This window comes from Aspergillus bombycis (genome assembly GCF_001792695.1).
Source record: "Aspergillus bombycis strain NRRL26010 chromosome Unknown contig00107, whole genome shotgun sequence".
NCBI classification, from domain to species: Eukaryota; Fungi; Ascomycota; class Eurotiomycetes; order Eurotiales; family Aspergillaceae; genus Aspergillus; species Aspergillus bombycis.
In genome coordinates this window covers 1-19,995 of record NW_019170109.1, presented here as the reverse complement: position 1 = coordinate 19,995, position 19,995 = coordinate 1, and the positions used below count along the sequence as shown (strand labels likewise).

The 19,995-nt window shown below is 47.5% G+C and overlaps 8 protein-coding genes across 8 annotated transcripts; 5 read left to right on the top strand and 3 right to left on the bottom strand.

Annotated features, from left to right (window-relative positions):
* Positions 1 to 411: 411 nt before the first annotated feature.
* Positions 412 to 1,245, top strand: ABOM_009718 (H(+)-transporting V0 sector ATPase subunit c''; the record flags this gene model as incomplete). Its single annotated transcript, XM_022536846.1, has 5 exons — positions 412 to 469; positions 526 to 560; positions 622 to 713; positions 775 to 1,083; positions 1,143 to 1,245. The coding sequence occupies 5 exons, from the start codon at positions 412 to 414 to the stop codon at positions 1,243 to 1,245; spliced, it is 597 nt and encodes a 198-aa protein (XP_022385322.1).
* A 499-nt stretch (positions 1,246 to 1,744) lies between these two features.
* On the top strand, positions 1,745 to 4,038 carry ABOM_009717 (bifunctional molybdopterin adenylyltransferase MobB/molybdopterin molybdotransferase MoeA family protein; the record flags this gene model as incomplete). Its single annotated transcript, XM_022536845.1, has 4 exons — positions 1,745 to 2,014; positions 2,067 to 2,107; positions 2,171 to 2,208; positions 2,264 to 4,038. 4 exons carry the CDS (start codon positions 1,745 to 1,747, stop codon positions 4,036 to 4,038), a joined length of 2,124 nt encoding a protein of 707 aa, XP_022385347.1.
* A 198-nt stretch (positions 4,039 to 4,236) lies between these two features.
* On the bottom strand, positions 4,237 to 4,752 carry ABOM_009716 (uncharacterized protein; the record flags this gene model as incomplete). Its single annotated transcript, XM_022536844.1, has 1 exon — positions 4,237 to 4,752. The coding sequence occupies one exon, from the start codon at positions 4,750 to 4,752 to the stop codon at positions 4,237 to 4,239; it is 516 nt and encodes a 171-aa protein (XP_022385352.1).
* Positions 4,753 to 5,846: 1,094 nt separating this feature from the next.
* On the bottom strand, positions 5,847 to 8,852 carry ABOM_009715 (DDHD domain protein; the record flags this gene model as incomplete). The annotated part of the gene is made up of 2 exons (XM_022536843.1): positions 5,847 to 7,784; positions 7,842 to 8,852. The coding sequence occupies 2 exons, from the start codon at positions 8,850 to 8,852 to the stop codon at positions 5,847 to 5,849; spliced, it is 2,949 nt and encodes a 982-aa protein (XP_022385344.1).
* An 824-nt stretch (positions 8,853 to 9,676) lies between these two features.
* On the bottom strand, positions 9,677 to 10,916 carry ABOM_009714 (uncharacterized protein; the record flags this gene model as incomplete). Its single annotated transcript, XM_022536842.1, has 3 exons — positions 9,677 to 10,222; positions 10,277 to 10,850; positions 10,903 to 10,916. The coding sequence occupies 3 exons, from the start codon at positions 10,914 to 10,916 to the stop codon at positions 9,677 to 9,679; spliced, it is 1,134 nt and encodes a 377-aa protein (XP_022385351.1).
* Positions 10,917 to 12,944: 2,028 nt separating this feature from the next.
* Positions 12,945 to 14,966, top strand: ABOM_009713 (putative FAD monooxygenase; the record flags this gene model as incomplete). The annotated part of the gene is made up of 3 exons (XM_022536841.1): positions 12,945 to 13,595; positions 13,655 to 13,946; positions 14,002 to 14,966. The coding sequence occupies 3 exons, from the start codon at positions 12,945 to 12,947 to the stop codon at positions 14,964 to 14,966; spliced, it is 1,908 nt and encodes a 635-aa protein (XP_022385350.1).
* Positions 14,967 to 15,713: 747 nt separating this feature from the next.
* Positions 15,714 to 17,342, top strand: ABOM_009712 (uncharacterized protein; the record flags this gene model as incomplete). The annotated part of the gene is made up of 6 exons (XM_022536840.1): positions 15,714 to 15,776; positions 15,831 to 15,953; positions 16,007 to 16,135; positions 16,852 to 16,889; positions 16,994 to 17,149; positions 17,276 to 17,342. 6 exons carry the CDS (start codon positions 15,714 to 15,716, stop codon positions 17,340 to 17,342), a joined length of 576 nt encoding a protein of 191 aa, XP_022385349.1.
* A 630-nt stretch (positions 17,343 to 17,972) lies between these two features.
* Positions 17,973 to 19,673, top strand: ABOM_009711 (TPR domain protein; the record flags this gene model as incomplete). The annotated part of the gene is made up of 1 exon (XM_022536839.1): positions 17,973 to 19,673. The coding sequence occupies one exon, from the start codon at positions 17,973 to 17,975 to the stop codon at positions 19,671 to 19,673; it is 1,701 nt and encodes a 566-aa protein (XP_022385348.1).
* Positions 19,674 to 19,995: the final 322 nt, after the last annotated feature.

Genomic DNA, 19,995 nt, shown 5'->3' with positions numbered 1-19,995 from the left:
TGTGGAAAGATTGCCCAAGGGTGTTTTAAGGATAGAAGGACATGAAAAGGGGGGTATTATCGGAGATCAGACGCAAGGCCGACCAGAGTTGTTCAAATGGGCGACTGGGGAGGAGTGAAGTCAACTCGAACCTATGGATCAATATGGGGAAACTGTACGGTAAGTAAATGTTATGGACTGACAAGCCAGCATTAAACTCCGACCGCCTCCCGATGACGGATTAAATCCGGCCCGATAAACCCATCATCAGCGCAAGGTGCGGGTGTCGCTCCAGATGAGTGATCCGGACAAGAGCTCCGCTCCACCGCAATCTTTCTATCGTTTGCGACTTTTGTCAGGTGTCTCAAGGCCCTGTAGCTTCTTCACTGTTTCCTCCAGCTTAAAAAATCGGGTCGAAAGTTGGAGGTCACCATGGGTCTCGTCTATCCAGCTGGTGCTGCTACCGTGTCACTCCTGGTGATCGGGGGATGTGAGTGATCTCATCCAACTGGGATAATGATGTTGTGCACTAATCAATACTTATAGATATGCTTTTTCACGGAGATGGCGAACAATTTAATGTATTCAAAGACACTTTAATGTTACATATCTTTTATAGGGTGCCTTGTTAACACGTCCTAGGTTGGTCAATTTCTCGAATCGGTATCTCCATATGCTTGGGCAAACATCGGTATCGCAATGTGCATAGGTTTATCAGTCGTTGGAGCAGCGTGGTACGTCCTAATACGGAGCTATGTTTTCTATTATATCATTACTTATGGCATGACTGTCCAGGGGTATCTTCCTTACAGGTTCATCGATTGTCGGCGGAGGTGTTAAGGCACCAAGAATTCGGACGAAGAACTTGATCTCCATTATCTTCTGCGAAGTAGTAGCTATTTATGGTGTCATCATGGCAATCGTTTTCTCTTCGAAACTCAACCTCGTCGGCGATGATGAAATCTTCTCGGGCAGCAACCAATATACCGGATACGCACTCTTTTGGGGTGGTATCACTGTGGGAATGTGCAATTTGATCTGTGGTATCTCTGTCGGTATCAATGGAAGCAGTGCAGCTCTAGCCGATGCTGCTGATGGAAGCCTGTTCGTCCGCCCCATACGTAATTCTATCGGAACAGCAAGTGAGCTAACATCTTTTGCAGGTTTGTGAAGATCCTTGTTATCGAGATCTTCAGCTCCGTCCTTGGCTTATTCGGCCTTATTATCGGGCTTCTGGTGACCCAGAAAGCTAACGAATTCAAGTAAGGCTGCTTAGTGGTTGATGAGGGGAGGTTTCTCCGAGAGAGAATCTTGCGATTCGGGGTAGGAACCATTGTATGACTTCGATGTTACAGCTTCACTTTGTTCTGGTGTTCTATTATATACTGCATTATGGCGTATGGATCCGATCTGACTGTAGAGTCTTTTGGGTATGCGTGAATAGCATTGATTGTCCCGCTGGTTTGCCATGATGTCTGGGTTGATGTACAGTAGCAGGCGCTGGGAAGTAATAGAAGTGGCGATATTATCAATACGATAGCGCATTCTTATGTATAGCACTGATTTAATTTTAAAAGGTTTTATTATGAGTCTGTAGAAATTGGCGATCGTTATATTGTTGACATTGATAAGCTTAAGCGATAGTAGATATCCGATGAAGTACTACTAGTATATATTTGGAGGGTCCGATTACCTAGTGGTTCCCCGCATCCGACAAAACTCTCCTCTTTATAATTCTCAAAATTCTAACAAGATAGCACCTAAAATGACAGACAACAAACTCAAGGCAGCGATATTGGTCGTATCGGATACTGCCTCTAAAGATCCTTCCACGGACAGAGTTGCTGACACTCTCACGTCTTTCTTCTCAACGGAGGGGTCAAATACTTGGGATCGACCGGCCACTAAGATCGTACCTGATAATGTACTCGACATCCAACGAGCCATTTGTGACTGGACAGATGGCCCAAATTGGGTGAATCTCATCCTTTTGAGTGGCGGTACGGGCTTTGCGGTTAAGGATAACACCCCTGAGGTTCGTTGAACCTGCTCCAGAGTTACTCTGCTTTGCTAAAATCGTTGATTAGGCTGTCTCGCCTCTGATTCATCGCCATGCACCTGGCCTAGTGTGAGTTCGTTATCTATCTTTCAGACTTGAATACAAGGTGATTACTGACCGTAAAACATTAAGTCACGGCATGATTGCCGCTTCTTTGCAAGTCACGCCTTGTAAGCTGATGTACACATAACTTATTACTCGAGGGCTCGCTAACAATCATTGTAGTTGCAATGATGTCTCGGCCTGTCGCGGGCGTTAGGGACAAAACATTGGTTATTACTTTGCCTGGCTCGCCAAAAGGGGCCAAAGAGAACCTCGACGCGGTCTTCAAGCTTTTGCCGCATGCATGCACTCAAGCGGCTGGTGCTAACTCTCGAGCCATCCATGCCGGCGGTGTCAAGAAACTAGAAACTGAAGCAGGGTTGTCCTCGGGAAGCAGAGTAGAACCTAATCGCGACCATCACCATCACCACCATCATCATTCTCATTCTCACGGTCATGGACATGGCCATGTTGCCCCCAAGGCACATACGTCTCAATCAGAGAGACCGCAATCAAATGACCCCAGTGCAGGCCCGAATCGACGATATCGCGAATCCCCGTACCCAATGCTATCAGTGGATGAAGCACTCGGTGTGATTAGCCAACAAACTCCTGATCCAGTGGTTGTTGAAGTTCCTGTAACCACTGCCTTAGTCGGGTCGGTCATTGCCGAGGATGTCTATGCTGCAGAAGCTGTTCCAGCGTACCGAGCTAGCACAGTAGATGGGTACGCCGTGATTGCACCTGAAGCGGCAGATGTTGGACCAAGCACCAAGGGGGTATTCCCCGTGGCGTCTATTTCTTACGCCAACCCAGGAGGGTCACTGTCCCCCCTGGAGCCCGGAACTATCGCCAGAATAACCACAGGGGCTCCTCTTCCACCAAATTCCAACGCTGTAGTAATGGTTGAGGATACAGTGCTCGCTTCTTCAACCCCTGATGGCAAAGAGGAAGCAACGGTAGAGATATTGACTGGTGATATTAAACCCAACGAGAATGTTCGTGAGCCCGGTAGTGATGTTGCGCTGGGATCAAAAATCCTCCAGAAAGGAGACCTTATTACGCCAGTCGGAGGCGAAATCGGTCTTCTAGCAGCATCTGGAACAAAAACAGTTAAAGTCTTTAAGAAGCCATGTGTGGGTGTTCTAAGTACTGGAGATGAGCTCGTTGAGCATGACGATCCGAGAAAGCTCCATGGAGGGCAAATTCGAGACTCTAACCGTCCATCTCTTCTCTCGTGCCTTGCCTCTTGGGGCTTCCCCACCGTCGATCTAGGAATTGCCCGTGATACACCAGCAGGTGAGCTGGAACGGAGCCTTCGGGATGCCCTTCGCGGAGTGGGGAGGGCAAGTTCTAGTGTAGACGTGATTATCACCACTGGCGGCGTATCAATGGGTGAGCTCGACCTGCTAAAACCCACTATCGAACGTACACTAGGCGGGACTATCCATTTTGGCCGCGTGTCTATGAAACCAGGCAAGCCGACCACATTCGCCACGGTCCCGTTTAAACCAACATTGTCAACTCAACAAACCCAGCAAGAGCGTGAGACTAAGCTTATTTTCTCATTACCTGGAAACCCTGCGTCGGCCCTCGTGACACTTAATCTATTCGTACTCCCATCCCTTTACAAGCTAATGGGCATGGGCGAAAAGCAAACTGCGCCCGGCGTATCTTCAACACTTGGATTACCACTTGTTTCAGTCAGCTTGACACATGCCTTCCCGTTGGATCCCAAGCGTACCGAGTACCATCGGGCCATTGTGACGGCATCACTTTCTGACGGCCGATTGTACGCCTCTAGCACAGGTTTAGGGGGAGTTGGGCAGCGGAGCTCTAGGGTTGGAAGTCTAGCGAGCGCAAACGCGCTCTTAGTGCTTCGACCAGGAAGTGGACAGATTGAAAAGGGTATCTTGGTAGAGGCATTGATGCTGGGTCCGGTCGTAACAGCGCAATAAATGTTGTTCTATAATAACATATTATCCCACTATCACAAGATATCATCTCCCAGCTACCAGCTAATTCATGGCATCCCGAGTTAATTCCAAGAAATGTAATCTCAAATATTATTACACCATCGCTTTTCAGTTCAAAGGACCTTTGAAGCAATGCTTAATGAAAGTTAGACTCCAAAAGCACGATCTCATGGAACCCCTTCACAACCGTTCGGCCACCCGCCTCAACCGATATCCGTTAGGATCAAGCATGTTGCAGTACTCATCGTAATCTATAACAGATCGAAACATCCAGTTCATCCTGGTCTCCCTTGCAGCCAAGCCCCATAACCTAGCCAAACTCCTCTGATCATGCAAATATTGCGGAGGAAGGCCTGGAGGAACCATATCCCAATCCGGAGGCGAACGGCTCCCAAAATTAATGCCAGTGATGATCGCTCCCTTCTCCGGGCAAGCCAACCTCATCATACGCTTCGCAACGTGTAGTTGTGTATCCCAGTTAAACAAATGCATGAAATAGCCGGAATTGATCAGTTTGACGCGGCTAGCCAAGTTATCAAGTTGCGGGGTATCCTCGAAGAAATCTTGAACTATAAACGTGCTCTCTAGACTGAATCTATCGTTGAACAACTCGAAGCCGAGGTTGATAAATTCTTCTGCCGAGTCCAATCCGATCAGATTCGTCGATGACGTGCCATCTTGTACTAAACGTCGCATGTCTTGTCCCAGACCGCAACGTATGTCTAGGAAGAGGTTTCCCGCTTGAATTTGAGATAGGATCTGCTTGTATAAGTAAGAACGGGATAGGTCGGATTGCACAAATAGAAAGTGTTGAAAACAGGGTATTTTGAGATGGTCCAGGCTTGGTGGGCCTATTGTCGTCAGGAATTATGCTGGTTTGTCTTTGGCTATGGACAAAATACAAACAATGCTTTTGACATGTTTTTCTGCTCTTTTAGGATCTAGGTTGGCATATTTTTTGAACAGTTTTCCTCCATCACCGTTGAGGTGATGGGATAGGTCGATGTTCTCGTTCCATACAGAGAAAGGTTCGGATTGGTGGGCTATTATTGTTTATCGAGGAATGGAAGCGTATGATGGGAATATGAATAGCTCTAATAACAGCAAATAAAACGCCTATACCTTATGATCTGGCAAAGGAAGAGTTAACGTTGCAGGACTTATATGGAGCATTATTTAGAGTTTAGAAAGCAGGTTTTCCATAAATTTGCCACGGCAGTGTTTATTATTGGATATGCCCTAGGTGCTCATGATGTTCTAGAAAACAATAATCTCTCCATTTGGCACCAAGTTTTCAACTTGATACCACCTGCATATCCTTGCGGTAGAACCTGTCCAGCTGTGTGCCTCATTATTCTTCACCTGCCCGGCTGAAGCTCTAAAACCGATAGAGACTAAATGTTGACTGATGGGGAGGAGAAACGCGTAGGAAGAAGATTGAGGCCGTCGCATTACGATGCTAATGATCTGTATACATAAGTCCCTGTCATCGGGATGCCCGTAGGGGCCTGGGACTGTTCCATGATTGTATGTATTCTTATGTCAATTTGAATGGAAGCGAAAGGTATCCAGCATAGCTTATGGCAGATCATAGCTTAACAACCGAATAGCTCCCGGAAGGTATGATGAGCACATCTTAGTAGGAAAAGAAAAAAAAAAGGAAAAAAAAACAGATCCACGTTTATCCCATGCTTCCGACCAGGATATCATACCAAATAACACCTTGACCGCTATGAACATGCGAACAGATAAAGAAGCAGCAAAATTAATACGAAGACCATCTACATTGATCAACCCTTGTGGACTTTCCAGTTCTTCTTCTTCTCAGCCCGAAACGCAGGAATTGTATGATCTTTACCTTGCTTGCGAGCGATTTCTATTACAAGGAATCGCACGAAATCCGAAAGGGTCCAGTAACTGCTATGAGCACTTAACATATTCAAGTATTGGATGTTTAAGGGTCCGCCACCACCGGAAAGGTAGTAGTCTATTTGGCCATTGTCATTGAGAAGAAGCATACGTTTTTCCGCGATCTCTTCGCGGGTGAAGTCGTGGGTTTCAAGCTCGACATTGGAGGGAAGTTTCGAAATGGCGGCAGGACGAGATGGTGCTACATTAGCGGCGGCCATTATGGATGGAGCTGAACTCCAGCGAAACACGCTACCGAATGACTTCCAGAATGATGCTGATGTGCTGGGGATAGAAGTTACTTTAAGTGAGTTGGCTAGGTCGCTGTCGACGGCGGCATTAACACGGTACGCGACTGGGTCAGTCGTGTGCATAATGTTGTAGAGGTTATCCACAGCCAAACATCCATATGTGTCTGCTTCTCCTGCCACACCACGCACTAGATCATCACCTTCGCAGCCAGGCTTCTCCCTTCCACGCCGCGGTAAAAGATTCGCCTTGTTGAGCAGTAAGAAGAATCCAGCTGGACTTCCACAAATGAATAAGTCCTTAGTGTCAAATTCGAATATGTCCCCAGGAATGCTAGTCTTGGAGAAATCAATATCGGGTACATGGGTAGGCTGATGACTGAGTATATCTAATGCCATTGCACTTCCGAGGGAATGGGCAAGTAAATGCACGCGGCCATTTTGTTGAAAACCAGGGTTGTTCTTGCACCATAGCCGAAAGATGCGGTTGGCTTCTTTGACAACTGCCTGGATCATCTTCGGCTTATGATGCGACATGTAATAAGGAATATCTAACATGACGTCACTTATCAAAGACCTAACAGCAGGTATCGTCTCCGGAGTGATGTCGTGCAGGGTGAACTTGTTGCTAATTGGATCCTCAACGCCCTGGGAGTCGAAATTGGCATCCTCTAAAGACAAAGTCGACCGCCAATTGACAGGGAGGATCATGATACCTCCATGACCCTGGCGTACATGTGGCCACACCGGCTCACTGTTCAATTCCATATTTATATTCCTGCGAAAGGCGTTAATAGCATGTGTGAAATGGAAGCTTTCCATACGTTCCGATAGCTTCTGACCTATGCCATGGATGACAAGTACTAGATCAGTCGGTGTGGGACGCATCTCTTCTATGGCACAAGCATAGCAAATCTGTCTGCCACCACTTGCTGTGGACATAGTGCGGGACTGAGTACTGCGGAGGTAGTTCCTGACATCAACAGGATTAGGTTTGGATGGATGTAGCTGGTCCCATAATCGTCGATTGAAGCCACGAACAACCGGTATGCCAATCTGCCGTCCCTTACGAATTGCACTAAGTGGCCTTCTTCCTCTCGATACTGACGGTAATAAGCTGGGTCGAAGAATCTGCGCATCTCTGCCATCAACATAAATCACACTAGAATTAATGTATTGCTTAACAGCTTCTGAATGTGTAGCTGGCCCACCAGCAGCCCGGCTCTCATCAAGAGAGGCGATAGCCGGATTAGGGGTGGCAAGTCTCTCAGGTCCGCCCGGAATAGGACTTGAAGTTTCTTGATCACGCGTTAGAGTGACTGAACTGAGACGCTTCATATCATCTTTCGGCCATAAGCTGTGTACGATTTTCATTTCGGCGTCTGCACCGTTTTCCACGCAGCTATTGAGCTCATCTTGCCATGTCTCGGACCAGGGTTTCAGATATACGTAGCCGTCCTCGAGTTTATTGGCAAGCTCTGTTTCCACGGGCAGCATGGTATTCTTGTAGAACCATGTAGCACGAAGGACACTTGAGATATCATGTAGAGGACTCCAGTATATAGGTTTCATCTATCAAGTTTAACGTTTGATTTCGAACAAAAGGGACATTGAACACAAAAGTCTTACCTTCAAATTCGGTAATTCAACTAGATGGAGCCGCGATACACCTACAGGAATCTTCAGCTGAGCTTCCTGGCTATCACTAGAATTGCTAGAGCCATCTAGAGTGCCATCTGGAACCTGTTCTTGATATACACTCGTTCTCAACCCCGACGGCTTCTGTGTGGCATGGCTAGACGTGGTGGCTTGGTGGCCAGCTCGATGCACTTGATCTCCATCTTTTGACGAAGTAGACTCAAGCGAGCGCCCAAATACGCTTTCAGATTGGCTTAGAGGGGCCCTTGCAAACGGTGAGCCACTGATTGTGCCCCCACGAGAGGGGAAACCACGCCAGCTTGTACTTTCTATGCCCTCGGAAGCTGCACCTTCGCTCTGCGGGGATCCAGCAGTCCTGCGTCTAGTCGACTTGGAATTGCCGCTCGGGGATGGCTCTCTCTTGCGATAACTGAGAATGCCCGATCTATCGCTTTCACCCATGCCGCGATCTGAAGAATGGGGAACACGAGATTTGTCTCCGGGATGCTTGACGCTTGCCTCTGGGCTGCGATATGCCTCATCACCTAGAACGCTGCCGGGAGCACTCGGGCAACTTTTATTACTCCCAGTCCAACTCTTATCTCCATGGCTTCCCGATTGCCTTTTGCAACTTGTGTCGAGAAGGAACTCCTTCCCTGGTACCGGTATTCCCGCATTTCGGACTAATGAGGAGCCCGCACGCGCATGCTTTCTCGCTGCTAGTTCGGACTTTGTAGTGCGTAGCAAAGATAGCCAGGACTCCTCCAGTGCGATATTATCTTTGACCGAGAATGGTTGAGGTGGAGCTCTTTCGTTACCCGGCCCTTGGTTGCTGGACGGCGGAGGTAAAGCCGTCAATGGATCGTCAATAGGTAATGAGGAGACGTAGAAGAACTGAGGACGAACTTTCGGTGGCTCGTCTAACGAATGCCAGGAAGAAGGATCAGGGTCATCATTTGCCAGAAGACATGTCGGGCCGTAAGTATGGATCGGCCCCGTCATTGTGGGCACTCCGTAAGATATCGAATACGCTTATTATCTGGGATCTTCAAAGGGGAAAAAATGAGCGCGGAAATAAAATCTATCAGCATAGGACTAGCATCGCTGAAACATGCAGTGATTAGCGGTCTGTAACGTTGTCTAAAACTCGCGTCAGCAAGGGAGGATCGGGATAAATGATAGCTTCTGGATAGCTTAGCGCGCGGAATAGGGAGGATAAACTATAAGAACAATAGTGAAAACGGTGAGACAAGCATCATTTGAGGTCCAGATTGTGGCCTCCTTGCAGGTAAGGGTCGACAGGCATGCATGTTTGGCCAACAGTGTCTTTTTTTTGCTCGTGGTCCGCGTCTGAGCCTATGACGTCGTCCCACGTGCCTTGGCTTCCCGCGGGAATTTGCTGGCCCAGAAAATTCAAAAACAAAAGACACGTCTGCAGTCTTGGGAGCACTACTCCCAACAGCCCCTGATTTTGTGTAGAGTAACCTTGAGGAAGAGATATCTTTGTAATTTTCTATTAAAAAGCGACTATGAGGGTGGAGCTAAGTGAACGACCGAAATCCGATAGTGTGGAGAAAGAAGAACACCCGCAAGAACAAAAGCTGAAAACAAGCTGCGACGCTCAACGGTCAATCAAAAGAAGCAAAACAGGTACAGAACTAAGCAATAATCTGGATTACATGAGTGGCTGTGAAAGTCTCTCGGTGTCTAGCTCCACGCTCCACCTAACTAGCACCAGCAAATAAACGTACCCTTGCGTGGGGCCATTGTCTCGACCTGGAACTGGGTTGTCATCACTCTCAGTCGGCATAATTGCATCTCTCGACTTAGTTCCCCATCAAGGATAGTGCTCGTATGTGCAGTTTTTGACAGACAGCTAAAGTGGCAACGGGGGCTCCCAGCATGTCGAGGAGCTGATACACATCGTGCATGTGCTTGCGGATTACACTGTCAGGAGCACAGAAGGTGCGAATACTCATCTCCTTGACGATTGCTTTCCAGTTATGGAGGTTGGAGCTGAGAAGGACTGGATTCGTCGAGCTCTCTCCATTAAATCTCAAAGACCTTTTGTTTGCTGAGATCAAGCGCTGTTGGGTGGCTTGATCGAACTGGAACTCGACGACTGATGGCCTGTTCTTAGATCCCCAGTAGTCCTTGATTCTCTTGATCGATTCTCCTGAAAGTCGACCTTCATGATATTGTTGGACGAGAAATGCATTTGCACTGACACATACCATGACCTCCAATTCTGAATACAGCATCGCTTGTATTGGAGGATTCAGTGAGATAGGAGTAGTCGATTGTGGTAGGTGATCTTCCATGCCACGGGGTTCATGAATGATTGTCAGCGAAGCCTTCGCCATGCCTTCGGTCTAATCCAACATTAGTATACGAAACAAGGTTATTTTGTTGGCGGAGAGACCCACAAATCCATCCACTATCTTCTTTCGCAGATCTTTGAGACTCTTTGATTTGTGTTTCTCACTCGACAGATACCCCAAGTCTGCTGTTCCCCCGAGCCAACCGTTTCTCCCAAAGAGCTTTTTGTGCGAAGACCGTGTCTGGCCAAGCAAGCTGTCGATGTGGTCGAGTCCGAACGACTCACGCTCACAGATGTCAATGGGTTCCTGCACGGGTGGTAAGGGTTGCTTGCAAGGATTATCATACTCTAAAACTGCAGCCTGACTGGCTATGGCCTCTGGGATTGTATTGTAGGTTGGTGTATACTCATGTCCGTCATGAACGGCCACGAGAAGTCTTTCTGCTGCGGAGCCTCCAACAGAGAATGGCTGGACATCACGTACCGGAGGAAGCGACGAGATTTCTGGGGAGTAGAGAGACTGATCAGATTCTGACCTGAGACCAATTGATCGTGAAGAGTTTGTTGATGTATCTAAAGGGGAAGTGATATCATCCATATTTGGGGACATATCCCAGAAAGATCTATATTCCTCATAGAAGGGACTAAGTTTCGCGACATCCTCATAGGTAAGCGCTTGACTGCAGCAGTTAGTATCTCAAGCCATATCGATTGGGATTTACAATTGCTTACGCTGGAATAAACATGATGGGAATCTCCGAAGATAATTTCATCGCAATCTGGACAGAATGAAGAGGATGTTGATGTCTTTTCTGCGGTAAGAAAGAGTATAGAGAATGATATGGGGTTAAATAGCCAAGGCGGAATTTTAGTACGAAGTTTGATAAGGCGAACCATATTTATTTTGAGAGCTTCGAAGATCAGTCTCTCCGCCCACTATTTACTATTATTGAAGCCTTCGCAGGCGTCGTATTATTGGCAACGGCGGGCTACTTAAGAGCTATAGTGGCTAGCTATGGAATATCCTATATTTTTTTATTGAGGGAAGCGTTCCAGTACTATTCAATAGTCCTGTATTGACAACAATAACGAGTTTCATGATAGCTGTTCTATTCACGGTCACAATAGGACCTGTTGATATTGTGTCTGTGACTGTATAATTGAGTGACTACTATTGTTGTGTTTCAAGCCACATCTATATACAACCATCCCTAACAAGAAACAAGAATACACAATCACACTAGACTTTTATATTAAGATTATGCGCGACTATCTTCTTTGCTCACTCCAACCCTGACTCATTGCTTTCCATAATGCATCGTACATCGGTTCGTGGAGAAGCATGGCCTATGTTCCAGTCCTCGTCAAAGAGTCGTTGTCATGAAGGTAAGTAAAGCGTACTTTACATTACCTCCACCCCTGGGGTAAGACCCACGCCCTCCATATTCTCATCTTCTGTGTTGTACGTCCCAATAGATGATGCTAGGAGGAAGTTACATGCCCTGCCAATTGTCCGGCCCGCTCGGCATGCCGTGAGAATTGCCGATTTGGTTTAGAGCACGGAGTACACGGGCACTAGTATTATGACATCACGGTCTTTTATTGGCCAGAACGATGTATTTTCAATTTCCGAGTAGAAAGTCGCCCCTGCCGCAGTGCTCGTTCTACTTTGATTAAGTTCTATTACAACCCTAGACAATGCCCACCGCTAAGGGGTTGTTAGAAAAGTCTAGAGAGAATTACTGAGGCTCTCTCCCACAACTATCGTATACTTTATTCCCGAAGACAACTGCGCTTGGAGTGGATAGCGAAGAGCAATACTGTTTCGCTGGTTGAGAACTTCACTTAAACAACTCGACATGCATGATACCAGAGTAGTCAAGGAAATCAAGACGGTAAAAGTGGGACTCAGAACGACTATTCTGGATCGTAAACACGGTAGTTTCGGGGGTTTACAAGTAGGCGTATACGTTAGTAGTGATTGTCGATTGAATGGTGAAAACCTGGACTACTCTCAGTCATGGGCGAATTAGTGCTCCGCATTGTAAGCGAACATATGAAGCATCAACACTCAAATCGGGTCACCAATTAGTGTTCCTGATGCATCTGCCTCCCACAATCGCCGTGCCTATCTCCATATTCCCCATTCATACTCCGTACACTGGAGCCCCATCAGTTAAATTGAAAGGCAAAAAGCATCGGCATGTTCATTGACCAATGACAGGCGGCAGAATCAGCTCAGAAATCCCGGCGATTCTGCCGATACTGCAGGTCACGTGAAAATACTCCACATGCCGACTTTCGCTTCCGCAGGACCTGCAGACTCTCGGAACGAACGACGGCACTGACCTCAGTGCTTCCCCACACGCTCAGTTGTTGTTCCCCCCAATGACATACCGCCGTTCCACATTGCTTACTAGCCCAGGACCCTCCCCTACTGCAATTCATTACCTGATACCCCAACTTAAGAAACTATCTATGGCATCTCCCGTCGATCCAACCGAACATGAATGCCGTTGTGGCTCCCCGTGGCAGGCTTCGATACTGCCCCTCGGGATCCCTACCCCAAGCTCTCATTTATAAATGAGCGCTTCACCCTTTGAGATTCACTTCTTCTCCATGTAACACTTTCACTTAGCCTCTTTCATCATTCATGCTGGTGATGCTTTGATCTTTCAGAACTGTTACCTCTTATTGTCATTTGTCGATCCTCATCCCCACAGCCGCGAATACCAAAGCAATCAAAAGCTTAATTATCGCATTTTGCCGCCAGTATGGCTCAAACCCAAGAGAAGTACGATATTGTCATCGTGGGCGCAGGCCCTGTTGGCATTCTTTTGTCCCTGTGTATGTCACGATGGGGTTATAAGGTTAAGCACATCGACAACCGCCCAGTCCCCACTGCCACAGGTCGCGCCGATGGTATCCAGCCTCGTTCCACTGAAATTCTCCGTAACCTCGGCCTGAAGCGCCAAATCATGGCCTACAAGCCCGCCAAGGTTTACGATGTCGCATTCTGGGATCCTCTCTCCGGGGAGCAAGGTATTCATCGCACTGGCAGCTGGCCTAGTTGCCCACGTTTCATCGACACCAGATATCCTTTCACAACCCTTGTTCACCAGGGAAAGATCGAGCGTGTATTTTTGGACGAGATTGAAAAGGCTGGTACTACGGTTGAGAGACCCTGGACTATTACCGGATTCAAGAATGATGGCTTGGACGAGACCTACCCCGTCGAAGTGCAGCTAAAGTGCCTTGACACCAACGTCATCGAGACCGTCCGCTCTAAGTATCTTTTCAGCGGTGAAGGAGCCCGGAGTTTTGTCAGACAGCAGCTTGGTATCCAGATCCATCACAAGGATCCTATCTCCTATGTGTGGGGTGTTATGGACGGTGTTGTGAGGACAAATTTCCCTGATATCGAGGTGAGAATTCCAATCTTCCTGGTCCAGCTGACCAAACGCTGACAAACTTTTCAAAACAGACCAAGTGCACAATCCACTCTGATGCTGGTTCGATCATGGTGATTCCCCGTGAGGACAATATGGTCCGTTTGTATGTCCAGATCGCTTCATCTTCGGATCCCGACTTCAACCCAAGAAAAACGGCGACTGCAGAGGAAGTTCAAGAAACCGCGAAGAAGATTCTGAAGCCATACTGGGTTGAATGGGATCGCGTAGAGTGGTACTCTGTCTACCCAATTGGGCAGGGTATCGCCGAGAAGTATACTCTGGACGAGCGAGTCTTCATGGGCGGAGATGCCTGCCACACTCACAGTGTATGTCAAGCCATCTTTAAAAAACACGTTTCTTCGAGCTAACCCTCCTTTAGCCCAAGCCGGCCAAGGTATGAACACTGCATTCCACGACGCTTTGAACATGGCCTGGAAGATCCATGCTGTCGAATCTGGACTCGCCGATCGCTCTACTTTGAGCACATACGAGACTGAGCGCAAAGACATTGCAGAGACTTTGTTAAATTTTGATGCGAAATACGCCGCCCTGTTCTCCAAGCGCCGTCCCACTGCTGGAGAGGTTGGCTCCGCTAGCCATGCGACTGTTGCGTCTGGCGGCGAGGAGGAGGATGAGTTTGTTAAGACCTTCAAATCATCATGCGAATTTACCAGCGGTTATGGTGTTGCCTACAAGCCGAACGTCTTCAACTGGGATGCTAGCCACCCAGCCAAGTCGTCTCTGTTCGACGTTCCTGGTGTGAGACTGACCCCAGGACGTGCTTTCACGCCCTCGACAGTTACACGACTGGCAGATGCCAACTTCGTGCATTTGGAGCAAGAGGTGCCAGCTAATGGTGCATTCCGTATCTTTATCTTCGCAGGTAAACAGGAGAAGACAAAGAAGGCCATCGCAGATCTTGCGGCAAACTTAGAGAAGGAGCGCTCGTTCCTGTCGGTCTACCGCAGATCCGATATTGCTGATGTTTCATTCTTTGAGCGTCACCAGCCCCACTCCAAGCTCTTCACCCTCTGTCTGGTATACGCTGCGCAGAAGAACCAGGTCGATATGGAGGCTGTGCCCCAGATTCTCCGCGATTATCACCACCACATCTACGCGGACGACATTCCCGACGTGAGAGTCCCTAATGCCAAGTTCGCCGCACACGAGAAACTTGGCTTTGACCCTGAGATGGGAGGTGTAGTTGTGTGCCGCCCAGATAGCCATGTTGCCTGTACCGTGCAGTTGGTGGAAGGCAGCGGCACCGCGGATGCCCTGAACGCCTACTTTAACGCTTTCTCGGCCAAGCCGTTGGGACAGGACCAACAGCAAAGTCGTCTTTGATTCGCGATGAACCTGTCTATTTTATAGCTTTTGATGTACATAGCCCCTTGGTCTTTCTGTCATATTGGTTGGGTTTGAGCACTTCTGTATGACCCGCATTCTTGGCGTTTATTGTATAAATACCTGCAATAGAAGTATTTCCTTTAGAACATAAACTTAAGCTTAGACCATAATTCCGATAATACTCTGTATTGTTAGTTGTGTAACAAGGAATGTCATTGTTATGGGAATGGTGGTGTGTGCGCGGAAGATGCCCACCGTGACTACATAAATCATTCTCTTCGCGGAAGTCATTCCCCGCACAGATCAATTATCAAGACCTTCAAGAGTGCGCTCAGCATTACCACTGTACCAACAGCCAGCCAACAAGATGCTTTCTCTAGTCCTTTCAGCTGAACTCACAGGGTAAGTGTGTTCTATATGTGGTTTCCAAATTATAGCAAGCTCCACTTTTTAATTCTGCCTCTTCTGTCTGTATTTATTTGCATAGCTTTGCCGCACCTCACAATCGCTGCCAGTATCTCACCTTAGTATAGAGTCACTGAACTTCGCCCTCAAGATACTCCTGAGAACCCCTACTACTACACTTTCAAGGTGCAATGCACGTCCTGTCGGGAAACACACCCAAACTGGGTCAGCTTCAACCGTTTTGTAAGTCCGGTCTGGCCTATCGCCTCCCCTCAACCGTTGTATCAGTTCTTAAAAATTACTTTGACTCAAGCTAAGTCTGAATCATACAGGAGCAACATGAAATCCCTGGAAGCCGCGGAGAGGCGAACTTTGTCTGGAAATGCAAGCTTTGCCAAGTCAGTTTGTTCATTCCCTAAATGCCTCGTCCTGCCTGCAGCTAACAAATGTGACCAGAAAACCCATTCCGCCTCTATCGTCGCAGGCCCAAATGTGTACGAAGCAGACGAAAAGCGCAAGGGCCGGAAAGTGATCGACATTGACTGCCGCGGCCTTGAATTTACCGATTTCAAAGCTGATGTGAGTTGCGTTTCGTCATTGCGAACGATTATGTGATTCTAATAAGTAACTAGGGCGAATGGGAGGCTAAGGGCACCGAGTCTTCCACTCCATTCATGGCCATCGACTTGTCTGAGAGCGAGTGGTATGACTATGATGAGAAAGCTGAAGATGAAGTTTCCATCAAGGAAATTACCTGGAAGGTGGGAAGAGCTTGAGAGGTCTCCTTATACTGAGGATACCGTACCATCAATGGCTATATGGTCTGCAATAGCATTCTGACTTGTCTAATTATCATTTCTCTTTAAAATGCCTGGGCGATCGTGACTGGAAATATCTAGTAGTATCTTCATGCTATCCCTTCTGCAGTGCGATATTTTCGGACAACATGAGGAAAGTCACGCAATGATAGATACCGGCCGCAAGTGCCATATACAAGGAACCAGGAAGGATCAATAAATGGCAATATTGAGGAGTACAATTTTTACTGAAACTTGATGTACAAACTTAGTAGTACTAACTTAGCCTTTTGTTCTTGTATAAAGGCGGTGACTGGAGGCATAATATCATTGGCTGCTTCAAGACCGGCAATATTGCATTTTTGGCTGACAAGGAACCTTCAATTCGCTGGGCGAGAGTTGGCGACCGCGATAATCCTTTTACTAGCTCAACACGCGACCAGCACAAACAGCACCTCGGCGCTGGAACAAGTTTTTGATTTAGCTGGTTGTTTATTATTTTACCGAATCGACACGGTATTATCAAACGGGTTACGCTATCTTTAGAACTGTTCAGTCGCGGACCCCGATCAGACAACCATAACCATGAGTGTCAGTATCTAGTACTTGCTCTTTTGCAATTCAGGTCCAGCAGGGCTTCTTAACACAGGGTCTTTAGCTTATGCTGACTTCGTTTGTAGTTCCAACCAGTCAACCCCCGCCCTTTCTTGCAGACAAGGTACGCATTACTATCAACCCATCGCGCTTTGTCGATCGCATTGAGCCTTTCTTCCGCCTAAACCAGACCCCGCGAGCATTGTATATCTAACATATGTGTTATAGGGTCGGTACGGAGATGGTTATTCGTCTCAAGTGGGGTCAAACCGAGTACAAGGGCAAGCTGGAGAGCATCGACTCGTACATGAACGTGCTATTGCGGGACACGGAAGAGTTCATTGATGGAAAGAACACAGGAACTCTTGGCCTTGTGCTTATTCGGTATGCTTATTGCTCTTGCATGGCTGAAATCTGGCGGATGGGTAGTTCTCCGCTTGAGGACCGATCTTGCTTTCGTTTCAATTCACAATGATAAAGAAACTTTCGCTGACCTTCGACTTCATACAGGTGTAACAACATTCTCTGGATGGGATCGGCAGACAACGTCGAGATGACGGACCTGGGGCTGCGGTAGAGAAAGGTTCGACCGGGCGTCGTTTACGAAACACCAGGCGAGAACGAAATGCATCCACCAGCTTGTGTCTCCTTGGGAAAGATACGTCGGTGGACGAAAGAGAATTGTCAAATGAGCTTTGGGAACTGGCTATCACAGGCTCTGTCTATCTTCTTGTTTCTGGCACGAGGCGTTTTCAATGATGGCTTCTAAATACAATATTTTTGGGTGACATGGCAATTCAATCTGCAAACGACGAAGAGCCTTGAATTTGCGATCTAAGGAACAAGAAAAAAGCCCTCTTTATCGCTGGCGCTCGATCGTCGAATAATGGCAATGTCGTGCTGTTTACGAAGCATGCGAAAATAAAATGTCTTAATGTGTTGAAGTATATAACCACTTAGACCAACCAAATTAAAGAAAGAGTGGAAACCAAGCCAAAGTTTTTTTGGGGATACATTGACTGTACGGAGACAATAAGTAATTCTGCTCATGGGCAGTGCTATCGTGATTATGCCGGGCGAATGAAATTACCCCACCTCATAGAAGTCCCCATGGCTCATTGTCCGTCCTTCTGCCGAACAACATCTGACGGAAGGGATACCGACACCTTTTTATTTGGTTGATTTAGTGCTTAATCAATCACTGATGATGAGCATCCATAGTCAAAATACAGATGGTTACTACAATCTGGGGTCGTTCCACCGGCCGGTGGCCACCGCCAGCCCCGAGGCTCAGACCTGGTTTGATCGAGGACTCATCTGGACATATGCTTTCAACCATGAGGAGGCAGTTCACTGTTTCGAAAAAGCCATCGAGTATGACCCCGCTTGTGCCATGGCGTACTGGGGGCTTGCGTATGCCCTAGGCCCTAACTACAACAAGCCATGGCAATTCTTCGATCAGGGGGAATTGGAAAGGACAGTCCAGCGCACTCATGGAGCAGCTGAAGATGCCAGAAAGCACGGGATTACGGCGAGGCCCGTAGAATCGGCACTTATCGAAGCTGTCCAGAATCGATACCCGCAGGATCAGCCATTAGGAGACTGCTCGTCTTGGAACCAGGGATACGCCGATGCTATGGCATCTGTGTATCAAAGATTCCCAGATGATCTAGACGTCGCAACATTGTACGCAGATTCGTTGATGAACTTGACGCCATGGGAGCTGTGGGTTTTGCAGACGGGCCAGCCGGCACCAACCGCACGTACCCTTGAGATCAAGACGGTGCTTGAGCGAGCATTAACACAGGACGGAGCTCTCCGTCACCCTGGCCTGCTGCACATGTACATCCATCTGATGGAGATGTCGGGCGCACCCGAAACGGCTCTTCTGGCTGCGGACAACCTACGTGGATTGGTGCCTGATGCAGGCCATCTCAATCACATGCCTACACATTTGGATATTCTATGTGGTGATTATCGGAAGGCAATTGCATCCAACTCTGAAGCGATCCGGGCCGATGAGAAGTTCCTTGCTCGCGCAGGAGCTGTTAACTTCTATACCCTTTATCGGTCTCATGACTATCATTTCAGAATATATGCTGCTATGTTCGCGGGGCAGTCAAGGATTGCCCTGGATACTGCCGAGGAGCTGGAATCATCCATCCCAGATGAGCTTATACGTCGCGAGTCACCACCTATGGCTGATTGGCTTGAAGGGTTTTTGGCAATGAAGGTACATGTCTTGATTCGGTTCGGTCGGTGGCAGGATATCATGCAACTTGACGTTCCACGAGACGAGAAGCTGTATTGTGTGACAACCGCAATGATCCACTACGGAAAAGGCGTTGCGTTCGCTGCAACGGGGCAGGTCGACCAAGCAGATAAGCAGCGAGAGCTCTTCCATAAAGCCTTAAAGCGTGTTGTATCTACCCGCATGCTGTTCAACAACAAATGCATTGACATACTAGCCATTGCAGAGGCAATGCTTGATGGAGAACTGGAGTACCGCCAGGGCAACTATGATGCTGCCTTTAGTCACCTAAGACGATCCATCTCTCTAGATGATGGTCTTCCTTACGATGAACCATGGGGGTGGATGCAGCCAACTCGGCATGCTTATGGTGCTCTTCTACTCGAGCAAGGGCGGGTTGAAGAAGCGTCGGCAGTGTATAGTGCTGATCTGGGCCTAGATGACACCTTACCTCGTGCACTACAACATCCGAACAACGTGTGGTCGCTGCACGGGTATCATGAATGCCTGATAAAGCTTGGGCGAATTACCGAGGCACGCATTATCAAACAGCAATTGAAGCTTGCAGCAGCTACAGCTGATGTCCCAATCCAATCGTCATGTTATTGTCGCCGAATTGATACTGATCAGAACTATAATTTTGGTCCTTCGCCATAGTAGCTTGACCTATCGTTCTAACCTTTGTAATTATTCTCAAATTATGTTGACGATCCCACTTGAAATTCAAACTTTTCATCACTACTTTCACTTTGTAGCTTACCGACTTTATCTCTTCACTTTCTTCCACAATGTTGCTACAAAACCATACCTGATCTTTAACCTATGCTCTTGAATCTCATATTAATCACTGTGAATAGACTGCGATTGGTGAGGCTAAGCCTTTCGAATGACAAAGGTGGTTTTTTTTTCTTTTTCTTTCTTCTTTTTCTTTCTTCTTTTTCTTTCTTCTTTTTCTTTTCTTTTCTATTTCTTCTTCTTT